Source organism: Oncorhynchus mykiss, chromosome 10, assembly GCF_013265735.2.
Source record: "Oncorhynchus mykiss isolate Arlee chromosome 10, USDA_OmykA_1.1, whole genome shotgun sequence".
Classification (NCBI taxonomy): domain Eukaryota; kingdom Metazoa; phylum Chordata; class Actinopteri; order Salmoniformes; family Salmonidae; genus Oncorhynchus; species Oncorhynchus mykiss.
The window spans coordinates 34,579,446-34,602,061 of NC_048574.1; the positions used below are offsets into that span (position 1 = coordinate 34,579,446).

General features: G+C 46.1%; 3 protein-coding genes across 6 annotated transcripts in view; 1 reads left to right on the plus strand and 2 right to left on the minus strand.

The window, feature by feature from the left end:
- The window catches only part of LOC110533713 (E3 ubiquitin-protein ligase Siah2), a 42,382-nt gene extending 32,518 nt beyond the window's left edge, over positions 1-9,864 (plus strand). The window contains exon 2 of one of the 2 annotated variants that reach the window (XM_021618177.2): positions 8,053-9,863. In XM_021618177.2, the coding sequence (XP_021473852.1) occupies positions 8,053-8,604 (552 nt within the window). In that variant the 3' untranslated portion in view covers positions 8,605-9,863. Of the gene's footprint in view, positions 1-8,052 lie in introns of both variants that reach the window. The other variant, XM_021618178.2, reaches the window with a different exon arrangement.
- A 407-nt stretch (positions 9,865-10,271) lies between these two features.
- Positions 10,272-16,818, minus strand: LOC110533714 (RNA-binding motif protein, X-linked 2). Of its 3 annotated transcripts, none has more exons than XM_036990111.1 (6): positions 16,677-16,818; positions 15,963-16,078; positions 15,696-15,747; positions 15,394-15,523; positions 15,051-15,234; positions 10,272-13,714 (listed from the first exon to the last, which is right to left on the minus strand). In XM_036990111.1, the coding sequence occupies exons 1-6, from the start codon at positions 16,679-16,681 to the stop codon at positions 13,344-13,346; spliced, it is 858 nt and encodes a 285-aa protein (XP_036846006.1). In that variant the 5' UTR covers positions 16,682-16,818; the 3' UTR covers positions 10,272-13,343. The 3 variants fall into 3 exon arrangements, with proteins under 3 accessions (XP_036846006.1, XP_036846007.1, XP_036846008.1); XM_036990113.1 differs by having other exon boundaries at positions 13,466-13,626; XM_036990112.1 differs by lacking the exon at positions 16,677-16,818 and having other exon boundaries at positions 15,394-15,557.
- A 983-nt stretch (positions 16,819-17,801) lies between these two features.
- LOC110534894 (glucose-dependent insulinotropic receptor) lies at positions 17,802-19,562 on the minus strand. Its single transcript, XM_036989345.1, has 2 exons — positions 18,638-19,562; positions 17,802-18,461 (listed from the first exon to the last, which is right to left on the minus strand). The coding sequence occupies exons 1-2, from the start codon at positions 19,265-19,267 to the stop codon at positions 17,802-17,804; spliced, it is 1,290 nt and encodes a 429-aa protein (XP_036845240.1). The 5' UTR covers positions 19,268-19,562.
- Positions 19,563-22,616: the final 3,054 nt, after the last annotated feature.

The following is a 22,616-nucleotide window of genomic DNA, read 5'->3' on the forward strand; positions in this document are numbered from 1 at the left end:
CTGTCTCTCCTCTGTTTTACTCCCTGTCTCCCACTGCATCCTCTTACTGTCTCTCACTTCTCTGTTTTACTCCCTGTCTCCCACTGCATCCTCTTACTGTCTCTCCTCTGTTTTACTCCCTGTCTCCCACTGCATCCTCTTACTGTCTCTCACTTCTCTGTTTTACTCCCTGTCTCCCACTGCATCCTCTTACTGTCTCTCCTCTGTTTTACTCCCTGTCTCCCACTGCATCCTCTTACTGTCTCTCACTTCTCTGTTTTACTCCCTGTCTCCCACTGCATCCTCTTACTGTCTCTCCTCTGTTTTACTCCCTGTCTCCCACTGCATCCTCTTACTGTCTCTCACCTCTGTTTTTCTCTCCACCCCTCTCTCTTTTTCCATCCTCCTCACACTTCTCTCTCTGCCACATCTCTCCTTTTTTTGCTTACTCAATCCATCTTTTCTCATCTCCCTTTTGTCCATTATTTTCCCTCCCTCTCCTGGTACATTCGAGAGAGAGAGAGACTATCAGGGTTTGTGTCCTGAGTGTGGAGTCGGTTAAGTCCCCTCAGCACTAACTTTACCATCACTCCTCCTCAGGGCTCTGTCTCAGGGGATCCACACAAACAAATCGCCTTCATTGCAGTTCCATTCTGCTATGGCAACATCAATATGAAAGAAGTAGCCTAGTTGTGTTTTAATTTGCAAAGCACAATGACTAAAATGGCACTGAAGCACACTACTCCAAGGCTGTTATCCCAGACTCTGTCTAATTGACTGACCTGTAAAGTCTCATCAGGTTAGAGACCCATTAACAGAGGTAGCCTGTAGTCTCAGGGCCAGGTGGTCTCTCAGCCAAATTTTATAACCAATGTTGGTTACAAAATGATTGCATCTGAGCTTCTAGAGTGTGCGGCTCTCCTTTTTCATTTTTTAAGAGCAGCCACAAGAGCAGGCTGATGAGTCTGCAGTCTCATGGCCTTTTCTGCTGCAACACAACATAAGGCCTGATGGAACAAATCCTGGAGGGAGGGCAAGACGGTCTCTCTACCTCTTCAGCCAGTCGATACCAACCCAGCCAGGGGGCCTTTTTTGGCTTAGAGTAGAATAGTCAGTTAGGCAGTGTGAGTGTAGCCTCTCTCTCTTTTTAGGCACAGCATTGAGGAAATTGTCCTGGCAAACGGTGTCTGAGAAGCTGTTAAATAATTTACTGTAGCGAACTACTTTTAACTGTGAGAACAGGCCTGAATGTTCCACCTCTGCACTGCCAGTGAGGTAGTTTGTGTACTTTGCATTGGTCCTCTCTCTGGAGGAGGTAGCGGTGGGAGAGAAGCTGGGTCTCTCAGCTGAAAGGAGGTGGTTGGTTGTTTGGCAGGGTTTGACTGCTTCTGCAGGAGGTTGTCAGAAAATAGATTATCTAGGTGGAGTTCATGCAAGGCCCTCAAAGTTAATGGTCACACATCTGGGTACTTTATTTGATCATTTACCCAAATGTGAGATGGTTACATGTGTTACTTTCCTTTACCTGTCCAGTTAAATAAAAACCACTGACCAGCTTGTTTTTGTCAGTAAAATATCATGCAAAAGCTGTAAAAAACAAACACCATCAGTAACGAAGCTGACAGAATTTCAGAGCAGGGTGAAACGGTTTAGAGCATATGTGTTGATTGGAGGTGAAACAACACAACTCCTCCCCAGAAGCTCCCCTCACTGGCCAAGCTCAATGCAGATGATGTGCAACTTAAATGTGGAAGTTGTTCAATAATTCAGCAGCCAGCGGCTGGGCTGGTCTGTGTGTCTCTCCACAACCCAGCCCCATCTCTCTAGACCTAGCCTCAGCCGTATCAGCCCCATCTCTCTAGACCTAGCCTCAGCCGTATCACCCCAGACCCATCTCTCTAGACCTAGCCTCAGCCGTATCAGCCCCATCTCTCTAGACCTAGCCTCAGCCGTATCACCCCAGCCCCATCTCTCTAGACCTAGCCTCAGCCGAATCAGCCCCATCTCTCTAGACCTAGCCTCAGCCGTATCATCCCAGCCCCATCTCTCTAGACCTAGCCTCAGCCGTATCACCCCAGCCCCATCTCTCTAGACCTAGCCTCAGCCGTATCACCCCAGCCCCATCTCTCTAGACCTAGCCTCAGCCGTATCACCCCAGCCCCATCTCTCTAGACCTAGCCTCAGCCGTATCACCCCAGCCCCATCTCTCTAGACCTAGCCTCAACCGTATCACCCCAGCCCCATCTCTCTAGACCTAGCCTCAGCCGTATCACCCCAGCCCCATCTCTCTAGACCTAGCCTCAACCGTATCACCCCAGCCCCATCTCTCTAGACCTAGCCTCAGCCGTATCAGCCCCATCTCTCTAGACCTAGCCTCAGCCGTATCACCCCAGCCCCATCTCTCTAGACCTAGCCTCAGCCGTAACACCCCAGCCCCATCTCTATAGACCTAGCCTCAGCCGTATCACCCCAGCCCCATCTCTCTAGACCTAGCCTCAGCCGTATCACCCCAGCCCCATCTCTCTAGACCTAGCCTCAGCCGTATCACCCCAGCCCCATCTCTCTAGACCTAGCCTCAACCGTATCACCCCAGCCCCATCTCTCTAGACCTAGCCTCAGCCGTATCACCCCAGCCACATCTCTCTCGTGACCTAGCCTCAGCCGTATCACCCCAGCCCCATCTCTCTAGACCTAGCCTCAGCCGTATCACCCCAGCCCCATCTCTCTAGACCTAGCCTCAGCCGTATCACCCCAGCCCCATCTCTCTAGACCTAGCCTCAGCCGTATCAGCCCCATCTCTCTAGACCTAGCCTCAGCCGTATCACCCCAGCCCCGTCTCTCTAGACCTAGCCTCAGCCGTATCAGCCCCATCTCTCTAGACCTAGCCTCAGCCGTATCACCCCAGCCCCATCTCTCTAGACCTAGCCTCAGCCGTATCAGCCCCATCTCTCTAGACCTAGCCTCAGCTGTATCACCCCAGCCCCATCTCTCTAGACCTAGCCTCAGCTGTATCACCCCAGCCCCATCTCTCTAGACCTAGCCTCAGCCGTATCAGCCCCATCTCTCTAGACCTAGCCTCAGCCGTATCACCCCAGCCCCATCTCTCTAGACCTAGCCTCAGCCGTATCACCCCAGCCCCATCTCTCTAGACCTAGCCTCAGCCGTATCACCCCAGCCCCATCTCTCTAGACCTAGCCTCACCCCAGCCCCATGCAGCCCCATCCCAAGCCAGCCAGTACCAGAAAGAGAATGCTTTACTTAAGATTTTAACAGGCCTGCAGAGCCCAGGCCCAGGCTAGATTAAACATTTTAATTAAAATAAGAGCGAATGAGCGAGGGGAGGAAGAAAAGAGCATTTACCGCCACTGGGCAAGTTTGCAAGCTTTTGTGAGTGTCAGAGGATTAGCCAACAACCCAGTTGGTTTTTCACTACCTGGTTTAGAGAGCTAAATGGATTGTTTTGTAAATGTGTGTATACTCTGCATGTCTGCGTCATTGACATAGTGTAGAGAAGTGTGGTTGACATGCACTGTGCTGGTGTTATTACTCCCTTGAGTCTCCGTAGCAGTGATTGAAACCCCTGAGGCTCTGTAGCAGTGATTGAAACCCCTGAGGCTCTGTAGCAGTGATTGAAACCCCTGAGGCTCTGTAGCAGTGATTGAAACCCCTGAGGCTCTGTAGCAGTGATTGAAACCCCTGAGGCTCTGTAGCAGTGATTGAAACCCCTGAGGCTCTGTAGCAGTGATTGAAACCCCTGAGGCTCTGTAGCAGTGATTGAAACCCCTGAGGCTCTGTAGCAGTGATTGAAACCCCTGAGGCTCTGTAGCAGTGATTGAAACCCCTGAGGCTCTGTAGCAGTGATTGAAACCCCTGAGGCTCTGTAGCAGTGATTGAAACCCCTGAGGCTCTGTAGCAGTGATTGAAACCCCTGAGGCTCTGTAGCAGTGATTGAAACCCCTGAGGCTCTGTAGCAGTGATTGAAACCCCTGAGGCTCTGTAGCAGTGATTGAAACCCCTGAGGCTCTGTAGCAGTGATTGAAACCCCTGAGGCTCTGTAGCAGTGATTGAAACCCCTGAGGCTCTGTAGCAGTGATTGAAACCCCTGAGGCTCTGTAGCAGTGATTGAAACCCCTGAGGCTCTGTAGCAGTGATTGAAACCCCTGAGGCTCTGTAGCAGTGATTGAAACCCCTGAGGCTCTGTAGCAGTGATTGAAACCCCTGAGGCTCTGTAGCAGTGATTGAAACCCCTGAGGCTCTGTAGCAGTGATTGAAACCCCTGAGGCTCTGTAGCAGTGATTGAAACCCCTGAGGCTCTGTAGCAGTGATTGAAACCCCTGAGGCTCTGTAGCAGTGATTGAAACCCCTGAGGCTCTGTAGCAGTGATTGAAACCCCTGAGGCTCTGTAGCAGTGATTGAAACCCCTGAGGCTCTGTAGCAGTGATTGAAACCCCTGAGGCTCTGTAGCAGTGATTGAAACCCCTGAGGCTCTGTAGCAGTGATTGAAACCCCTGAGGCTCTGTAGCAGTGATTGAAACCCCTGAGGCTCTGTAGCAGTGATTGAAACCCCTGAGGCTCTGTAGCAGTGATTGAAACCCCTGAGGCTCTGTAGCAGTGATTGAAACCCCTGAGGCTCTGTAGCAGTGATTGAAACCCCTGAGGCTCTGTAGCAGTGATTGAAACCCCTGAGGCTCTGTAGCAGTGATTGAAACCCCTGAGGCTCTGTAGCAGTGATTGAAACCCCTGAGGCTCTGTAGCACACCATAGAGAGAGGCTGGGCTATTCATTTGTACACACACAGGGAGGGGGAGGGGTAGATAGAGGTGGGACATTGTACAATCACTGTTATTGTGTTGACGGGCGAAGATTTGAACAATGGGTTTGATCCAAATGGAACGGTGACATGCTGCATTCCGTGAGGTGTGATCTGAGTGGTTTAGTGTATGTTGTTCATTTTTGGTGGCGCTGAGGAGATTTGTGTAAATGTTGATGGACAAGGGATTTCAATTCAATTAGCCTAAATTACATTAATTGATGACATGGGGCACACTACCAGAGGTCCTTATTTACCCCCCCCCCCCCCCCCCCACACACACACACACACGGAGTAGAGGAGGGGGTTGAGCTTTATCACCAAAGACCTGCCGACTGGATTACGGCACAAAATCCTGTCAATCTGTCATTAATAAAGGTGGATAAGAGGATCAGCTTCCCTGAGGGACTCTGCCAAGGAAACTGACTGACCTCTACACATCTGACCTCACAGACAAATATTTGGGCTGATAGATGGAGAGACAAGGGATACAGAGGAATTTGCGTGACTGGATGCATTTGAAAACCCAAATGAAGTGACACTAAACTTACATTTTTTGTTGTTGTTATTAATTGGGACACTGATTACACAGGGGAATCAGTATTTGATTCTAACACACATTTTTTAGCAGTTGTGTGTCTCTCTCCCCTGAGGGTTCTCTGACCCAGCTGCTCTTTTCATAGTGCATGGTTAAAGTCAGTCATGCCGTTATTCAGCCAATCGGTCCAGTGGGTCCTAACATAGCCATTGATTTGTGGGAAGCCTCCAACCTGCCACACAGATTAATATTTAATATTGAAACTTACCCCCTGGGGTAGTTTTACTGGAGCAGAAACACAAGCACCTCTCACCATGTCACCCCACCTCCTCCTCCTCCCTCGCTTCCCATCTTTGCACCCTCCCATCCTTTCAACCCCAGGGCTTCAGATGAAAGTGAGCTAGAGGACACAGCACATAAGCCCCGTTGGAATGCTTAGAAAAATGTGTCCTTTGTTCTTACCTTGCTTTGAGTAATGACTGATCTAACGGAACTGAGTGGGTGATGGATCGATTGCCACATTTGCTTCAATTTCTTCCATGTTGCTTCAATGAGGTCAGATCAGTGATCAACATGAGGATCTCAGGAAAGTAGAATGTGAAGGAAGGAAGGTGTGTTCAAATAGATGTCTTATTTGATGGACAATTCAAATTGTCCATCATAGACCGTATGGTCCTATCTGTTTCTGGCTAGGTCCCATATTGACCATAGAAGGTTGTTGTTATCCCAGGTTGTCTCCTGTTCTGGAAGGGGTCTGGGTGTCCTTCAGGTTGTGACTTCAGCGTCCTTCAGGTTGTGACTTCAGCGTCCTTCAGGTTGTGACTTCAGCTCTAGTTCCTCACAACCCCTCTCCCTGCAGCCTTATCCAGGCCAATCAGCCAAATCCTTGCTGATGACACCACGGTTGTAGGCCTTATAACCAATAACGACAAGTCAGCCTATACGGAAGAGGTAAGTGAACTGGCATTGTGGTGCCAGGACAACAACCTCTCCCTCAACATCAGCAAAACAAAGGAGTTTATTGTTGACTTAAGGAAGCAGAGGAGGGAATACTCTGATCCACATCAACGGGACTGCAGTAGAGCGAGTCAGCATTTTTAAGTTCCTCGGCATCCACATCACAGATGACTTGAGATGGATCAACAATACCACCACTCTTGTCAAGGGGGCACAACAGCGCCTCTACTTCATAAGGCGCCTGAAGAAATGTGGCATGCCACACAGGGTTCTCTCCAAATACTACCACTGCACCATCAAGAGCATCCTGACGAGTTGCAGTACATCACTGGAGCTGTGTTCCCACCCATCCAGGGCATCTACTTGAAACGGTGCCTGAGGCATCATGAAGGACCCCCACACACTCCAGCCACAAGCTGTTTTTTTATGTATTTAAAAAAACATTGACCCTTAATTTAAGCAGGCAAGTCCGTTAACAAATTCTTATTTTGCAATGACGACCTACCCCTAACCACATTGGGCCAATTGTGCGCCGCCCTATGGGACTCCCGATCACGGATCACGGCTGGTTGTGCTCCAGCCTGGGATCAAACCAGGGTCTGTAGTGACACCTCTAGAACTGAGATGCAGTGCCTTAGACTGCTGCGCCACACTTTCTCTCTCTCACACACACCACAACTGCTGCTACCAGACATTTTATTCCCCCTTCCCTGAAATGTGTAAATATTGGTCTATAAATTCTGTCTTCCTGTATTCTACTGATGCTGAAATGTTTAATCTATTCTATTGAGCCATTTACTTTATGTTCGTATTCTTCTCTTTTCTTATTTCTTATTGTTGTTGCATTGTCCAGTAGGAGCCTACAGGTAAGCATTTCATTGGACAGAGTATGCTATACCACGTGTATCCTGTACGTATGACAAATACAACTTTAAACCGCCCCCCTTCATGCACTTTTCATTAGATAATCCACTTATTGCTCCAACCCTTCAATACCGCCCCAGCACTCCCAGCACGGACCAGCTACTTACATATCCTCCCATATTGTAGTCTATCGTCTCCTGCTACACTCGATCTTTACTGGTATGTCTCCGTCTTACAGGCAAGATTGTCTGTTGATGGTTCAATATGTACATCTTTTTCAAAACGGCCTTGCTAACAACGTCATGTATCTCAATCTCCCCTTCGACAAGCAGTTTAATTGCCTGGTATTGCTTTGTTTTCATACAAAATAACCATCCAATCTTCTAAGATTCTTCCTCCCTAACATCTCCATGGATGTGTTGGGAAGCTGTTGTAATGCCAGAGGGTTTATATCTAGTAAGGTGCTTAGCTAGTACTCTTATCTACTTCTCTTCATACCCTTCATGTGCCCTGCCACTCTCACCCCCTCCCTCCTCTATTTCTTTGTTCCCTCTCTCTTGCACTCTTTCCCTGCCTCACTCTCTCTATCCTCCCACACATTCTTCAATCTCTCAATTGGTCCCTCTTTCTTTACTTCCTCCTTTGCCTTCTCTGTTTTTCCTACCACCTGTGTCTGCAATATCTTTCTTTCCTTCATTCCCTCTCTCTTTCCCATCTCTCCTTTTATAACCACCTCCTCTCTCTCCTTACCCATTCTGTCTCTTCCCCCGCATTGTTCCTCCTCTCCCATTCTGTCTCCCATCTCTTGGGTCATTCAACCCCACTCCACTTTGAGTAGGTTCTCAATATACATAGGAAAACTAAATTGTAAGCAATTCTCTCTCTCTCTTTCTCTCTATCTCAGTATGCGTCAGCCGGATGCCTGCTGTCCCTCCACCACAGTGAGAAGCCTGATCACGAGGAGGTGTGTGAGTTCCGTCCCTACACCTGCCCGTGCCCCGGGGCCTCCTGCAAGTGGCAGGGCTCCCTGGAGGCCGTCATGCCCCACCTGATGCACGCCCACAAGTCCATCACCACCCTGCAGGGAGAGGACATCGTCTTCCTGGCCACAGACATCAACCTGCCGGGGGCCGTGGACTGGGTCATGATGCAGTCCTGCTTCGGCCACCACTTCATGCTGGTCCTGGAGAAGCAAGAGAAGTACGAGGGCCACCAGCAGTTCTTTGCTGTGGTGCTGCTCATCGGAACGAGGAAGCAGGCCGAGAACTTCGCCTACCGCCTGGAGCTCAACGGGAACCGGCGGCGCCTCACCTGGGAGGCCACGCCCCGCTCCATCCACGACGGTGTGGCGGCCGCCATCATGAACAGCGACTGTCTGGTGTTTGACACGTCCATCGCTCACCTGTTCGCCGACAACGGCAACCTGGGGATCAACGTTACCATCTCCATGTGCTGAGCGGCTCAGATGTGGAAACACAGACCCACAGGCTTCTCTCGTTTTCAGACTTACACATGTGGTGGGCAGAAACCGGTGCACAGTGACTGACTGCTGTGCTGTACCTGCCTCCTGTGTGATGCAGTAGACTGTGTGTGAGAGGATAGGTGGGATATGGAGAGGATGTGTGTGTTTTGCTGCTTGAGGCTCGTTGGCTCCCCATAATGCTTGAATGGAGACTGGGCTGTAGAGTAGTTTCAGGGTTAGGGTGTTTGCCTGTCCTCTCATAATGCTTGAATGGAGACTGGGCTGTAGAGTAGTTTCAGGGTGTTTGCCTGTCCTCTCATTGTGTGTGCTGGAGACAGTGTACAGTAACCTACATGCGGTGGGCTTTTGATGACTGATGCTCTACCCGCCCCCAGGACCCCTCCTCAACCGCTCCCACCCCACTCACCCCTACCTCCTCTTCTGCCAACCAGTGCCAGGCAAGAAGGACACTGCCAGTGTAAGAAAGGGCGGTCAGTCAATTGGCTGCCACACAGCGGTATTCAGAGAACCTCCACTTCATCCGTGAATAGCCCCTGCAGATGCCGCTTCCTAATCCTCACAGCGAATTAAGTTTCAGTAAGTTGGTCAGTGGACCAATCAGGCCTCAGACGCATATGGGCAGAGTCGGGACCTGAGAGTGACCAATGTGCTGCCTCAGTCTGGGTTAGTGTGAGCTAAGCCGGGGTTGTTCATGCCCTCCTAAAGGACTGCACTGACTACTAACCAACTCCTTACTTTTCAGAACCGCAAAACTCAACCGTTTTCATAATTAGGCTGTCAATTATAAGCCCAACCCTGGTGTGTATAATAATATTGGTGATCGGTCCTGATCTGATTGGAAGTAAAAGACTGCATGTATGTCCGCCATGTAGAATAAAGACACTGATCAGGTGTTTTGGTTGTAGGCTCTCGTCATAATGCATCATAAAGGTTGCATAATGCCATCGTAAGCATGGTATCAAACCGGTCATAAGCACTTTTTGGTGAAACCCCAGGGCCTAGTTATTCACATGGATTCTGTATTACAATACAAACAACAAAGGCACATTACTTCTCCAAAGTCACACGCTCTGTTGCATAAAACTCTTATAGATTTGAAGGTTAGTCCCTTTCTTTTTTTTTTTAACCCTTTTTCTCCCCAATTTCGTAGTATCCAATTGTTGTAGTAGCTACTATCTTGTCTCATCGCTACAACTCCCGTACGGGCTCGGGAGAGACGAAGGTTGAAAGTCATGCGTCCTCCGATACACAACCAACCAAGCCGCTGCTTCTTTAACACAGCGCACATCCAACCCGGAAGCCAGCCGCACCAATGCGCCGGAGGAAACACCGTGCACCTGGCCACCTTGGCTAGCGTACACTGCGCCCAGCCCGCCACAGGAGTCGCTGGTGCGCGATGAGACAAGGACACCCCTACCGACCAAGCCCTCCTTAACCTGGGCGACGCTAGGCCAATTGTGCGTCGCCCCACGGACATCCCGGTCGCGGCCGGTTACGGCTGGCGCTGCAGTACAGCGCCCTTAACCACTGCGCCACCCGGGAGGCCCCGGTTAGTCCCTTTCTTTGGTAAGGTCAGTTGTCATACAATTTCATGAATGAAAAACAGGTGTCATGTCATATTTAAGATGGCATTATGTTTGTTTTGACACAGAAATCATATTTGTAGTGTGCGAGCCAGTACCACTACTGTTATGATTGTGTTTTTGTTTCTCTGCAGCCACTCCTCACCAACAGAGATGAGCAGCATGGCAGAGGCACGCGTTTTCTTATTTGTTCCTCTGTATGTCTCGTGAAACCGTTTGTTCTGCAGAACCTGGTTTTTCTTCGGTTCTTCTACGCTCTGATTGACATACTGTAATATGGGGGTAGTTTTGACTCTTCCCCTCTGGTCAGTCAACCCACCACAGCCTTACTTTTGTACGTAACCTAACTAGCACTCCCAAGTTGGGAAGGCGTCTGTGAGGATGACGAAGTTAGACTCACTCAGACCCACCCTCAGTGTCTTCAACGGACTCTCGGTTTTTGTGGACTTTGGGGCAAAGTCCCATGGCATTGTGGGTAGAAATGGGAATTCCATAGTACTCCAGCCATGTACCTCGCCTTCACCCGGCGTCATAGTAACCAAGCAACCAAAAACCCACCTTTTCATAAAGTACCTCTGATGACATTGATCACAGACATGTCTGTAACCCAACAGAGTCCCCTCCTGCTCCCAGAGACACTGCAGTATACCCCAAATCACCCTCTGCTGATCACCTCTGCCCCGTCTTATAAGTATTTGTAATATGTAAATGTTGGATGACCATATATTTTCTAAAAGCTGATAGGAGATTCTGTGTTCGGTTGTGTTGATCTGAGATGTGTTTGTGTCCACGGTTACTCAAACTGTTGTACATAGGTTTTGAGGTTATTTTCAGAGCTGTTGTAACTACCTGCTATCCTATTTTATTCTAGTGGTCAGTGTCCCTGCCTTACCCACTGAGTGGACAGACAATTCTGCCAACACACTCTCCTTTGGGCAGGACAGCTCTGCTATGGCTGATCTGTAATATCTACAAAAAATGAAAACTGTGACGCTCACCTTTTTGTAACATGGGCTTGAAGCCTTTAATGCTGCATCAGTTATCATGAGCCAGAGAGAACTGTGTGGATTTCATTAATTAATTGTTTATGGGGCAATGTGAGATCAAATCAATGAAAACTAAGAGTCAGTGTCCACAAAATTAGATTTCATGGTGCATTTGTTTCCACTGAAAACATCTTTAGGTCCAGATTTCTGCAGTTATGTTTTGGGGCGGCAAGTAGCCTAGTGGTTAGAGCGTTGGGCGAGGTAAAAAATAAATCATCTGTCTTTCTGCCCATGATCAAGACAGTTAACACACTGTTCCCCGGTAGGCCGTCATTGTAGAATAAGAATTTGTTCTTAACTGACTTGCCTAGTTAAATAAAGGTTCAATTTAAAAAAATTCTGGGCCCCTGTCCATCCACGAAAACAAAAATGGTCCCGTGGCTGAATGTAGTTGATGATCCCTGACCTTGGCTGTCATTATGTAGGCTAGAAAAAACATGTCTAACTATAACTCTTCATCTGCTTAAGTGTTGTCCACTTGCACAATGTTTTGTTCCGTATGACGTGTCAGAACATTGAACAGAAACACATTCCCATCCAGCTGTAAATCACCTAGAATCATTCTACAAACCAGAAAAGTACACACATTCTTTATGTACCTCGGGAAATACAACCCATGTCTATGACGTCATGTGTACTATGAATGTACAAGACATATTTTGTACAGCCAGACCCAATACTTATTTTTTCCCAAGTTTAGCCGAATCCTATCCTGGGATGTTTCTATAACAGCTGTATGGGTGCAATTTCTTCACTTAATTTCAATTGGGTCCCTAACAAGTATTTTCTTTGGGACACACACGTTTTCCTCGCCTCTCTTTGAAAAAAGGTTGAATACATCACCTAGGTAACTAACATAGTATAGCACTGACGATCTATCCATGCAGCCAGACAACGGGGCGACCAAAATCCCAGTTATTCGAGTGTGGCTTGTCTGCCTGGCCCCCCACTGGAAGAGGATATGGGTTAACTTCTCGTTCTCTAATATCTCTATACCCCAGTTGGGTTTTTTCATTGGAGCCCCGGTGTGATGAGATTAATAGAACTGATGACATTTACGGTGTTTCACATGCCAACTATCGACAGGTTCCTTCACACACTTAACCTCTTGGTGGAATTAAAACATTTCCTCAATGGCAGGATGTGCTTTACCTCTTTTTCCCTTTTATGTTTTGACAAAATGTTAATTTATTCTTGATATATATATATACAGTATTTCTGTATCTATGCTTTGTTCTGTCTTAGATGATTTAACTATGTTGTGTTTTAAACATCATTCAGCGATACAGATGAATTGCAGTTAAAATCCTGTTGAGCAGGTATGAGCTAGTGATCATGTAAATACAATCTTTCTTTGGTCTGAATTATTCCTTTTTTCCCCCAAAGTATCTTGTTTGCCTTTGGTTCTTCACTGAATTACAAATTGTGTCATGCTCTGGACAGTCTCTTTTCACCCAAAATCACCTATTTTTGGAGCCAAGAGGAAGTTCCTATCTTGCGTTACCCATATTACCATGTGTCTCTGTATGACTTGAAATCCAATTTAAAAATAAAATGTTATTTATAAGGCATCTTGTTGGAAACAACATCTTTGTAAAAAAAAAAAAAAAACACCATTTTATTTACAACAGTAAATCATTGTCTGATTAAGCATTGTTAAGCCGTTTGAGGGTAAAATTTCATTTGAAATCCAGTTCCGCTTTAACTTTGCTGCTGTTGTGGAAACAGGCCATGTTCTCATGACTCAAGTCCTCATCCACTGTTTGGCTCAGTCTCCACATAACAGAGAATATGGAATCAACAGGCTTGATATGACAAATACTAACAAAACAACCAATCATATTAGTTCCATGGTCCCAGTTCCTGCTGACTTTCTATAGTGAAGGAAAGAATAAGATTTCACTCAGTCCAGTTGTCTTGACTACAATCAAGGCACTAATGTTACTTTCTCCTTTGGTCTCTCTCCCGACTGTGTTCTTTGTGCTTACTTGACCTGTCTCTTTCCCTCTCTCTGTTCCTGTCTTTCTCCCTGTCCCAGTCCCTCGCTCTGTTCCTCTCATTGTCCCTCCCTCTTTCTCTCTCTCTATCCCTGTCTTGGTTCTCTCTCCTTCCTGCCTGTCCTCTTGCTCTCCAACTGCAGTCCTCCATCTCTCCTCTTCTCATCCTCCCTGGGCCTCTCTCTCTCTCCTTCCCCATGGTGATTTCGGAACCCTCTGTCCACCTGCCTGTGTGTGTTCTGTGGCCCTGCCCCAGGCCCTGGTCTCTCTTCCCTGGCCCCCAGCCACTCCTCTGGCGCTCCCCGCTGGCTATACTTGTCATAGCCCAGGTCCTCCTCCTCCTGCTTCACCCTCACTGCCAGGGCAGGCCTAGGGGGAGACACAGAGTGAGTCTGGGCTAGCCTCTCCCTCTGCTTCCTATCCTCCTTCAGAGCCTTTTTCTTCTTCTCTTTCTTGTCTGGGTTGGAGATTAAAGAAAAGACGGAGGGTCAGGTAAGAGGATATGAACATGACACACACACAGACAGCAAAGTTATCCTCCACTACTCGGGTGTACTCGTGTCCTTGCCTTGCAATTATACTGAACAAAACTATAAACGCAACATGTAAGTGTTGGTCCCATGTTTCATGAGATGAAATAAGATACCAGACATTTTCCATATACACTAAAAGCATCTCTCTCCTGTTAGATAGCATTTTTCCTTTGCCAAGATAATCCATCCACCTGACAGGTGTTGCATATCAAGAAGCTGATTAAACAGCATGATCATTAAAAAGGTCCATCTTGTGCTGGGGACAATAAAAGGCCACTAAAATGTGCAGTTTTGTCTCAACACAATGCTACAGATGTCTCAAGTTGAGTCAGCATGCAATTGGCATGCTGACTGCAGGAATGTCCAGCCGAGCTGTTGCCAGAGAACTAAATGTTCACTTCTCTACCATAAGCCACCTCCAACGTCATTTTAGAGAATTTGGCAGTGCTTCCAACCAGCCTCACACCTGAAGACCACGTGTAACCACGCCAGCCCAGGACCTCCACATCCAGCCTGAGACGAGCTACCCAGACAGCTGATGAAACTGTGGGTTTGCACAACTGAAGAATTACTCCACAAACGGTCAAACAGTCTCAGGGAAGCTCATCTGCGAGCTTGTCCTCACCAGGGTCTTGATCCGACTGCAGTTCTCTGTCGTAACCCACTTCAGTGGGCAAATGCTCACCTTCGATGGTCACTGGCACGCTGGAGGAGTGTGCTCTTCACGGATGAATTCCGGTTTCCAACTGTGCCGGGCAGATGGCAGACCACCTGTATGGCGTTGTGTGGGTTTGCTGATGTCAACATTGTGAACAGAGTGCCCCATGGTGGAGATGGGGTTATGGTATGGGCAGGCATAAGCTGAGGACAATGAACACAATTGGATTTTATCGATGGCAATTTGAATGCAGATACCGTGACAAGATCCTGAGGTTCACTGTCGTGTCATTCATCCGTCACCAGATACTGACTGGTTTTCTGATCCTCCTCTACCTTTCTTAAAAAGGTATCTGTGACCAATAGATGCATATCTGTATTCCCAGTCATGTGAAATCCATAGACTAGGGCCTAATGAATTTATTTCAATTGACTGATTTCCTTATATGAACTGTAACTCAGTAAAATCTTTAATTGTTGCATGTTGCATTTATATTTTTGTTCAGTGTTCATTCTACTTTGACGAAAGTTCTTGCATTTCAAATCCCCAGTCTAATGAGGCTGACAAGTAGCAGACCTGGACCTCCATTAGTCTCGTCTCACCTTTCTTGGGCTTCTTCGCGGGTACGGCGTACTGCTCTTCTTCGGACTCGGAGGATGAAGGGTCAGGTAGTTTGGGGGCACAGCCCTCCTCCCTCAGGCGCTTGGTGATATCATCCATGTCCTCATTGTCTTTGGGAGGGCGGTAGTTCAGCACATGGTCCACTCGGATGGTCCGCCCCTTTATCTAGATACCGAGAGAGAGAGAGAGAGAGACACAGACCACAACAAAATGAGTCATTTACGTCTTTTGCATCGTCTAACCTTCATTTATGCACGTCAACTGGTTTAGTCTCAATCTCTCTTGTTCTCTCCTTCTCAGCTGTGAGTGATTGCCATTCTTTACCTTGATCCCATTTAAGTTATCCACAGCCAGGATGGTGCTCCTCTGGTCCTCGTAGCAGATGAAGCAGAAGCCTTTGGATTTACCCGTCTTCTTATCACGCACTAGGTTGATGTTGGCCATCTCTCCATACCTGCAGACAGACATGAAGCAGGAACACACCTAATCTAATGCAAAGAACACAGGGAATAGGGGAAGATAAGCATGGAAAGACAGGTAATTGTATAGACAAAAACAGACAGACAATGAAGAACGGGGAGAGAAAGGACAGTGATTGGAGGAAGGGGTGTATGTATGGGACTCACTGAGAGAAGACACAGACGATGTCACCTTCCGTCAGCTCATATGGAAACCCACCTGCAGGTTAAAACAGAAGCACTGAAGTTAGAAACAGGCTTATAACTGCTGGTGAGATGGACTAGAGAGCAAGCCACTGACTGAATAAAATTTAAAAAACACTACTTTGATGCCACCAACTGGTCAGCTGACAGTACACCTTAAACATGGCTGTAATAGCAGGGTTCGGATCAATCCTATTCAATCGCAGGGGTGTCTTTGACACAGCCTCTTACCGATGAAAATCCAGGCGCTATCCTTATACTCAGAGTGCCATGACACATTTTCCTTCACCCCCAATGAGGCCTCTCTCTCATTCAGCTCATTGATCAGTTTCACCTTGGTCAGGGGACTGCAGGACACAGAGAGATGGAGAAGGACGAAAGGATAGAGTTTAACTTGCAATAGAATGCAGAATATTCTCTCTGCTGATCCTGTCTTTGCTTTTTTCTTAACCCCCCATGGGGTCGTCTCATGAGGAACTACAGACCATAATATATTTAAGTAATAAGGCACGATGGGGTGTGGTATATGGCCAATATACCACAGCTAAGAGCTGTTCTTGCGGAGTATACCACAACCCCAAGAGGAGCCTTACTGCGATTATAAACGGGTTACCAACGTAATTAGAGCAGTAAAAATAAATGTTTTGCCATACCCGTGGTATAAGGTCTGATACACCACGGTTGTCAGTCAATCAGCATCCAGGGCTCGAACCACCCAGTTATATATAGTAGTGTGTATTCATTTAACGTTAACATTATTGTCATTAGTAACATTATAATCGAGCTAGCAAGCTAACGTTAGCCATGTTGACTGATGTTGCAGTACACGTTAGCTGGCTAGCTAGACCTCTTCACATGACCATCCCATTACACCTCAGTGGGTAACTAGATAATCATTACAGCCGATACAACATGTAAAACATATAATCGGTCACTTATACTCACTTCATTATGAAGTTATCATGAACGCAAACACGATGCTAACTTTAAAATGGAGCCCCCCCCCTGACCAACATCAGTTTCCGGCGCGTCATACTACGTACAGGGGTTTGTGGGAGGTGTAGTTCAAAGGCATGCTCCCTTGTTCTCAGAATTGAACAACTTTTATTATAAAAATCGTACAAACAAGTCCCACAGAACAACTTCATTTCAATATTCAATTCAATTATTCAATTCCAATGGTATTTTGTGATTAAGCAAAAGCTCTCCTCAATACCACTGCAATGGCCTAAACACTGACTTTTATTATCTCTTTTCTAAATGAATTCTACTTTTATAGCACCATCATTCCCCATATCACAAAGTGTAATTTTATTGGCTAGTTGTAAAATATGGACTTATTTATCCTAAAAATAAGTGTTTATATGACAAGGAAGTGCCCATGAATGAATAATCAATCATCCAAGCATTCTATCATTTATTTTGAATAGCAACCACTCAAACAATAATATTCTACCTACCTCATATCAAGGTTTTATCAATATATTTCCACTATGGTAATTTATGAGAAAATTATAAAGCAATTCTACATTGACATTATGAGTTAATCCTTTGTAGGAAGTATTGGCAATAAAACACATTTCCCATGTACCTCCCTAATGGAGGTAGTAATACACACTACTTTCCCAACAAATTAAATAATTTGTCAAAAAATGTTTATATATAATCACTGACTGAACAGAGAACAACCATTTGTACACACAAAAGCTGTTCCCCTTCAAAACACACACACCTCTCAGACACACATAGACAGTGAGGTTGATGGGAATGCAGAGAGGGACAAAGTGCATACTTGGCAGAGATAATATCAATTAGGTTAGTGGAGGAAACCGAGCAAAAAAAGCAAATAAGCCCATCTGTTCCATGTTTTAGGTTCCATGATGTCTCCACATCCATTATCTCACTCTGTTATTTTTTTCCCCATTTGATTGATTTTGCCAGTTAGTTGCTGTCGCTAGACATGTGACGTGTTTCCGCCAGAAATGGACAAAGCTCTAAGCTGCCACATTAAGCATTTTCCAAATTGGTTCGATCAACCTCAAAGAGATGTTCTCAAAATGTCTAAGTCATTCACAAGGGGGTTGAGGCAGAAAACGGTACAGTGTGGCCCTCTTCACTGGTGACCGTGGGGAAGGTGGGGTCCAGGCTCATGGCATCGTCCACAGATATAACAGTATGAGTGGGTATACGCAGCTCTGTCTGACATCTCTCACTAGCCTCTAACACGGCTGTGTTCCTGACCCTGTCCTTAACACAGCAGAAGAGGGCCTCGATCTGCAGCCGCACCTCCCTCTGCCAGCAGGCGTACACCAGAGGGTTGATGAGGGAGTTAGACAGCCCCAGCAGCCACAGGTCATTCTCCAGCACCTTGTACAACTCACAGGCCTCACACAGCACCTGCACTGCACACACCACAAAAAATGGGCACCAGCAGAGGGTGAAACAGCCCACTAGCAGAGCCACGGTCCTCAGGGCCTTGACGTGGCCCCAGTAGCGGCTGCGCTGGGGCAGCCTGGAGCCGGCCTGGCGGATCTGCCTCTGATGGCCGCAAGCTATCTTCAGAATGTCCAGGTAGAAGTAGGTGAAGACAGAGAGGACGGGGAAGAAGACGGCACAGAACACCACAATGATGCCCTTGGGACGGATGACAGAGAAGAAGGTGCAAAGGCTGCTGCTTTCAAAGTCTCCCTGCTGGAGCTGCCATGCCATGCCTGTGGAGCAGAGGGGAATAATAAACCTTCTAAATTTATAGTATTTTGAATATTTAAATTAAAATAAGGATGTTCGTTATCAAGTTGATCAACAATCAGTGTTGGGGTCAATTCAATTCCAATTTTGTCCATTCAGGAAGCACATTGAAATTCACAAATTGAGTCTCAGCTTATCCCCCTGAATTTAAATGTAACCCTGTTGTTAGGGACATGTGTCCCCTCTGAAATAAGATAATTGAGGTTAGTTGTTCCACCTGGTAGGAAGCCAACGGTGAGGGATACCATCCAGAGCGCTACCAGGGCCCCAGTCACGGTCCACCTCCCAGTGAGCTGGGAGTAGCGCAGCGGCAGCTTGATGGCCACGTAGCGGTCCAGAGAGATCAGGAACATAGACAAGATGGACGCAGTTGAGGGGGAGATGATGAAGGCCATGCGGAGTAAACACTTGGTCTTCTGTGTGGAGTGCATCAGGAGTAGCGGTTGAGTAATTGGAATAGTTCCATTGTTCACGGTATTGTAATTTTGAAACACGTCTGTGACAATGCCAGTGATAGCCAGGCCCACCAGGATATCTGCCAGGGCCAGGTTGAGCACGAAGCACCAGCTCTGACTGCCCTTCCTGCGCATCAGCTGAAAGAGAGCAGCCACCACCAGTAGGTTGGTGGAGATGATGAGGAGAGAGGCCACACTCAGGACCCATCCCATCATTTCTGGTGTCATGAAAGTGTATACAACAGGGGTTAGTATGGGTCTCACACCTGGCATCATGGCAGTGAGATTGGCACCCGACTCTCCCATCCAGCCTGACTTATTGTAAGCTGCCATTGAGTCCTTTACAAGATCTGAGTCTTGTATATCTGAGAGATTCCCCCCCAAAACAAATAAATTATATCCACCAACATCCACTCCTTCTGTGGTATATTGGTATCCAAATACCAATTTTTTCCTCTTTTAACTGTACTTAATGTCTTTCTCTGTCAAATTCCTTATATAACAGAAAGAAATTCCACAACGATAACCTGAGCTATTAAGTAAAAAGCTCTTTAGGAAAAAATTAAGAATGTTCAATGGGTACTCATCCACTCCCGATGTGCCTTTGCTCCTCAGAGGGCAAAGTATCTCCCCTCCTCTCTCGTCTGTAGCTGTGGTTCCTCTGCATTCGACCCTTGTCCAGCCTGCTATCTGGTTATCATCCCAGTCCCCTCAGAGAGTCCCTGGTGCAGACATCCGGGATGACTGGGCCATTTTCCACAAGGGTTCACCACGACCACTGAATCTGGGTTAATGACAGTAGTCTGCAGTACAAACATCAACACTACACTACACTAAGATAGATCTGCTTTTGTTACCATTTGTATCTTTATCATAAAGTCATTAGTGATTTTTTTTATGCCCATCCATTGATGTCAATAAGTAGGGCAGTAAGGAAAGAGAGGAAGAGTTTTCTGTGGCATGTCTCTTGGGAAGACCCATCTGCTTTGGGAAGACCCATCTGGCAGTTGTCTGTAGACTAATATGTGGGTCCTTTAGAAAACACACAGAATAAAAAAAAAAAAATCTAAATCAAGGCACAAAAGAAAAAATAACCATCTACTCCCACTTACAGTACTATAATCAATAAAGAGGCTCAAAGTGGAGGAGAGATTGACTTCATCACTACTTGTATTTATTGACATGGTATTGACATGTTGAATGCACCGAGCTGTCTGTCTAAACTACTGGCACACAGCTGGGACATCCATACATACCCCACAAGACATGCCACAAGAGGTCTCTTCACAGTCCTCAAGTCCAGAACAGACTATGGGAGAAACACAGTACTACATAGAGCCATGACTACATGGAACTCTATTCCACATCAAGTAACTGATGCAAACAGTAAAATATGATTTAAAAAACAGATAAAAAAACACCTTATGGAACAGAGGGGACTGTGAAGCAACACAAACATAGGCACAGACACATACACCCACACACACAATAACATACGCACTATACACACACATACACATGGCTTTAGTACTGTCGATATGTGGTAGTGGTGGAGTATGGACCTGAGGGCTCACAGTGTGTTGTGAAATCTATGAATGTATTGTAATGTTTTTAAAATGGTATAAACTGCCTTAATTTTGCTTCCTCGGCAGCAGCTAATGGGGATCCATAATAAATAGAAAAATACAAATACACAGTGATCTTTTCATGTAGAGTAAAGATCCCCTTTGGATCACAAAGGGGGAAAAAACACAATAATCTCTGGCTCCCACAGACATACAATATGGGAATGTTATTCATCCCTACTAGACCTTTCAGTGCCATTCAAAACTTCTGTTGGTCAGCAGTAATTGTGCCCACTGCCCCTGTACCAGTAGTCATTCTCACCCTATTTACGCTTAGCACTGCCCACTCCTCACCTACGGGTTGCCTTGGCCAGAAACATCTTGAAGGTGTTATTATTCTTTGAATAGACTACCTCCTGTCTTGGGCTTGACCTCTGAAGCTGACCTGAGATTCCTCTGTACTGAAGATGACTTTGAAGAGACGACTCCTGTCCATTTTGTTGTGTTGTGTCTACTGTGTCGCTTCGCTCTTCTGCTTGAACCCCAACCGCAACAACTGTGGCTCCATCAGCGCTCGGTGAGTCTGTGTCAATATGTGTGTGTGTATTTCAGTGTATATGTGTGTTTGCCTGTATGTTTGTATTTGTGTGAGGGGCAGAAATGTCTTAGTCATGATGGTGTGTGTAATTGTGTTAATGTCTTATCTGTTTATCTGAGGGTAATTTGCAAAAATCTGAGGTAGTGGCATGTCTTCTGTTCTGTATGTGTTGCCGTACCTTTACTTGCTTGATAGAGAATGAAATTCATACAGTATAACAATATGGGATGTAAAAAGAAGATGGAATATGTGGCTGCTGAGTTACTGTTTCCCATGTCTTAAAAGACTCACGGTTAGGGTCATATTAGGCGGCAGGTGGCCTAGTGGTTAGAGCATTAGGCCAGTAACTGGAAGGTTCCTGGTTTGAATACCTAAGTTTAAAAAATGGTTGATGTGACTTTGAGCAAGGTACTTAACCCAATTTGCTCCAGGGGTGCCATACTGCTATGGCTGACCCTGTAAAACAACACATTTCACTGCACTGATCTGGTGTATGTGACAATACAACATCTATATTGTATTTTTTTATTTGGATTATTAGGGTAATTATTCATAAAATTATTAATAGATTTATAATGAAGTAATCTTTGCTCAATATTTACTACAGCATGTTAAACAGAACCTTGGCTTGAACAATTTGCGTTGCTTGGCACCACTCACTGCCCATGCCTTTTGTGTTCTTTTGACAAACCATTTTAGGAATCTCATGACAGTTGCCCAGCAGCTGTACCAACGAGTCATGAGGCTAATGCGCACCACTCTCTGATCCTATGGAGCCGAAGTTGAGTCCCTCAACACTAATCATCACCAGGACTGAGACACTCTCCTGCCTTACCCTGTCCATACAATGGAGATGACCTGCAGAGCACCTGCCATCGACAGAGCAAGAGGACGAAAAGCTCTCATTGCAGTTCACCGTAATAAAGCAGGAGATAGTTTAAAAAAATAGATAGATTTTGTTGAGATCCTAGTGGGTCTTAACTGCATTAGCGTTGTGTTAGTGCCCCAATTTCCCTGCATTATAATGTAAGTGCTGGAAAAGCCGTTTGCAGGATAATTCAAAGATGTCATTCATTTCATGCCCTCTTGTGGAAAACTGATCAGTTATTTCTGCATGATAAAAAAATGTATGCTTTCAATGAGCTTCAATGCTATCCCTGGACATGGAAAATATTCCCTGCTGGAATTGATGTGATTGAGTTTAGTTAAATCTACTACATGAATGCATATAGTGCAGTATGTCTTCATAGAATAATACGAAAAAATTTTCCTTGTGCAAATTATGGGAAGATAGGCTATGTTTAATAAATGTGTACCACTTGATTAGCTAAATGTTATAACAGTTGAGTCTCTTGTAATTAATGCTGTATAAAAACTGATATAATAAACTTTACATTTGTTTTTCAATTGACAGTTTATTTTTTATACACCTATATGTTGAAAATATGCATTTTCTAGACGTTGACATCACGCGCATTTCAGATACTGAATGAAATGTTAGAAGACGTCTTTTCCTGAC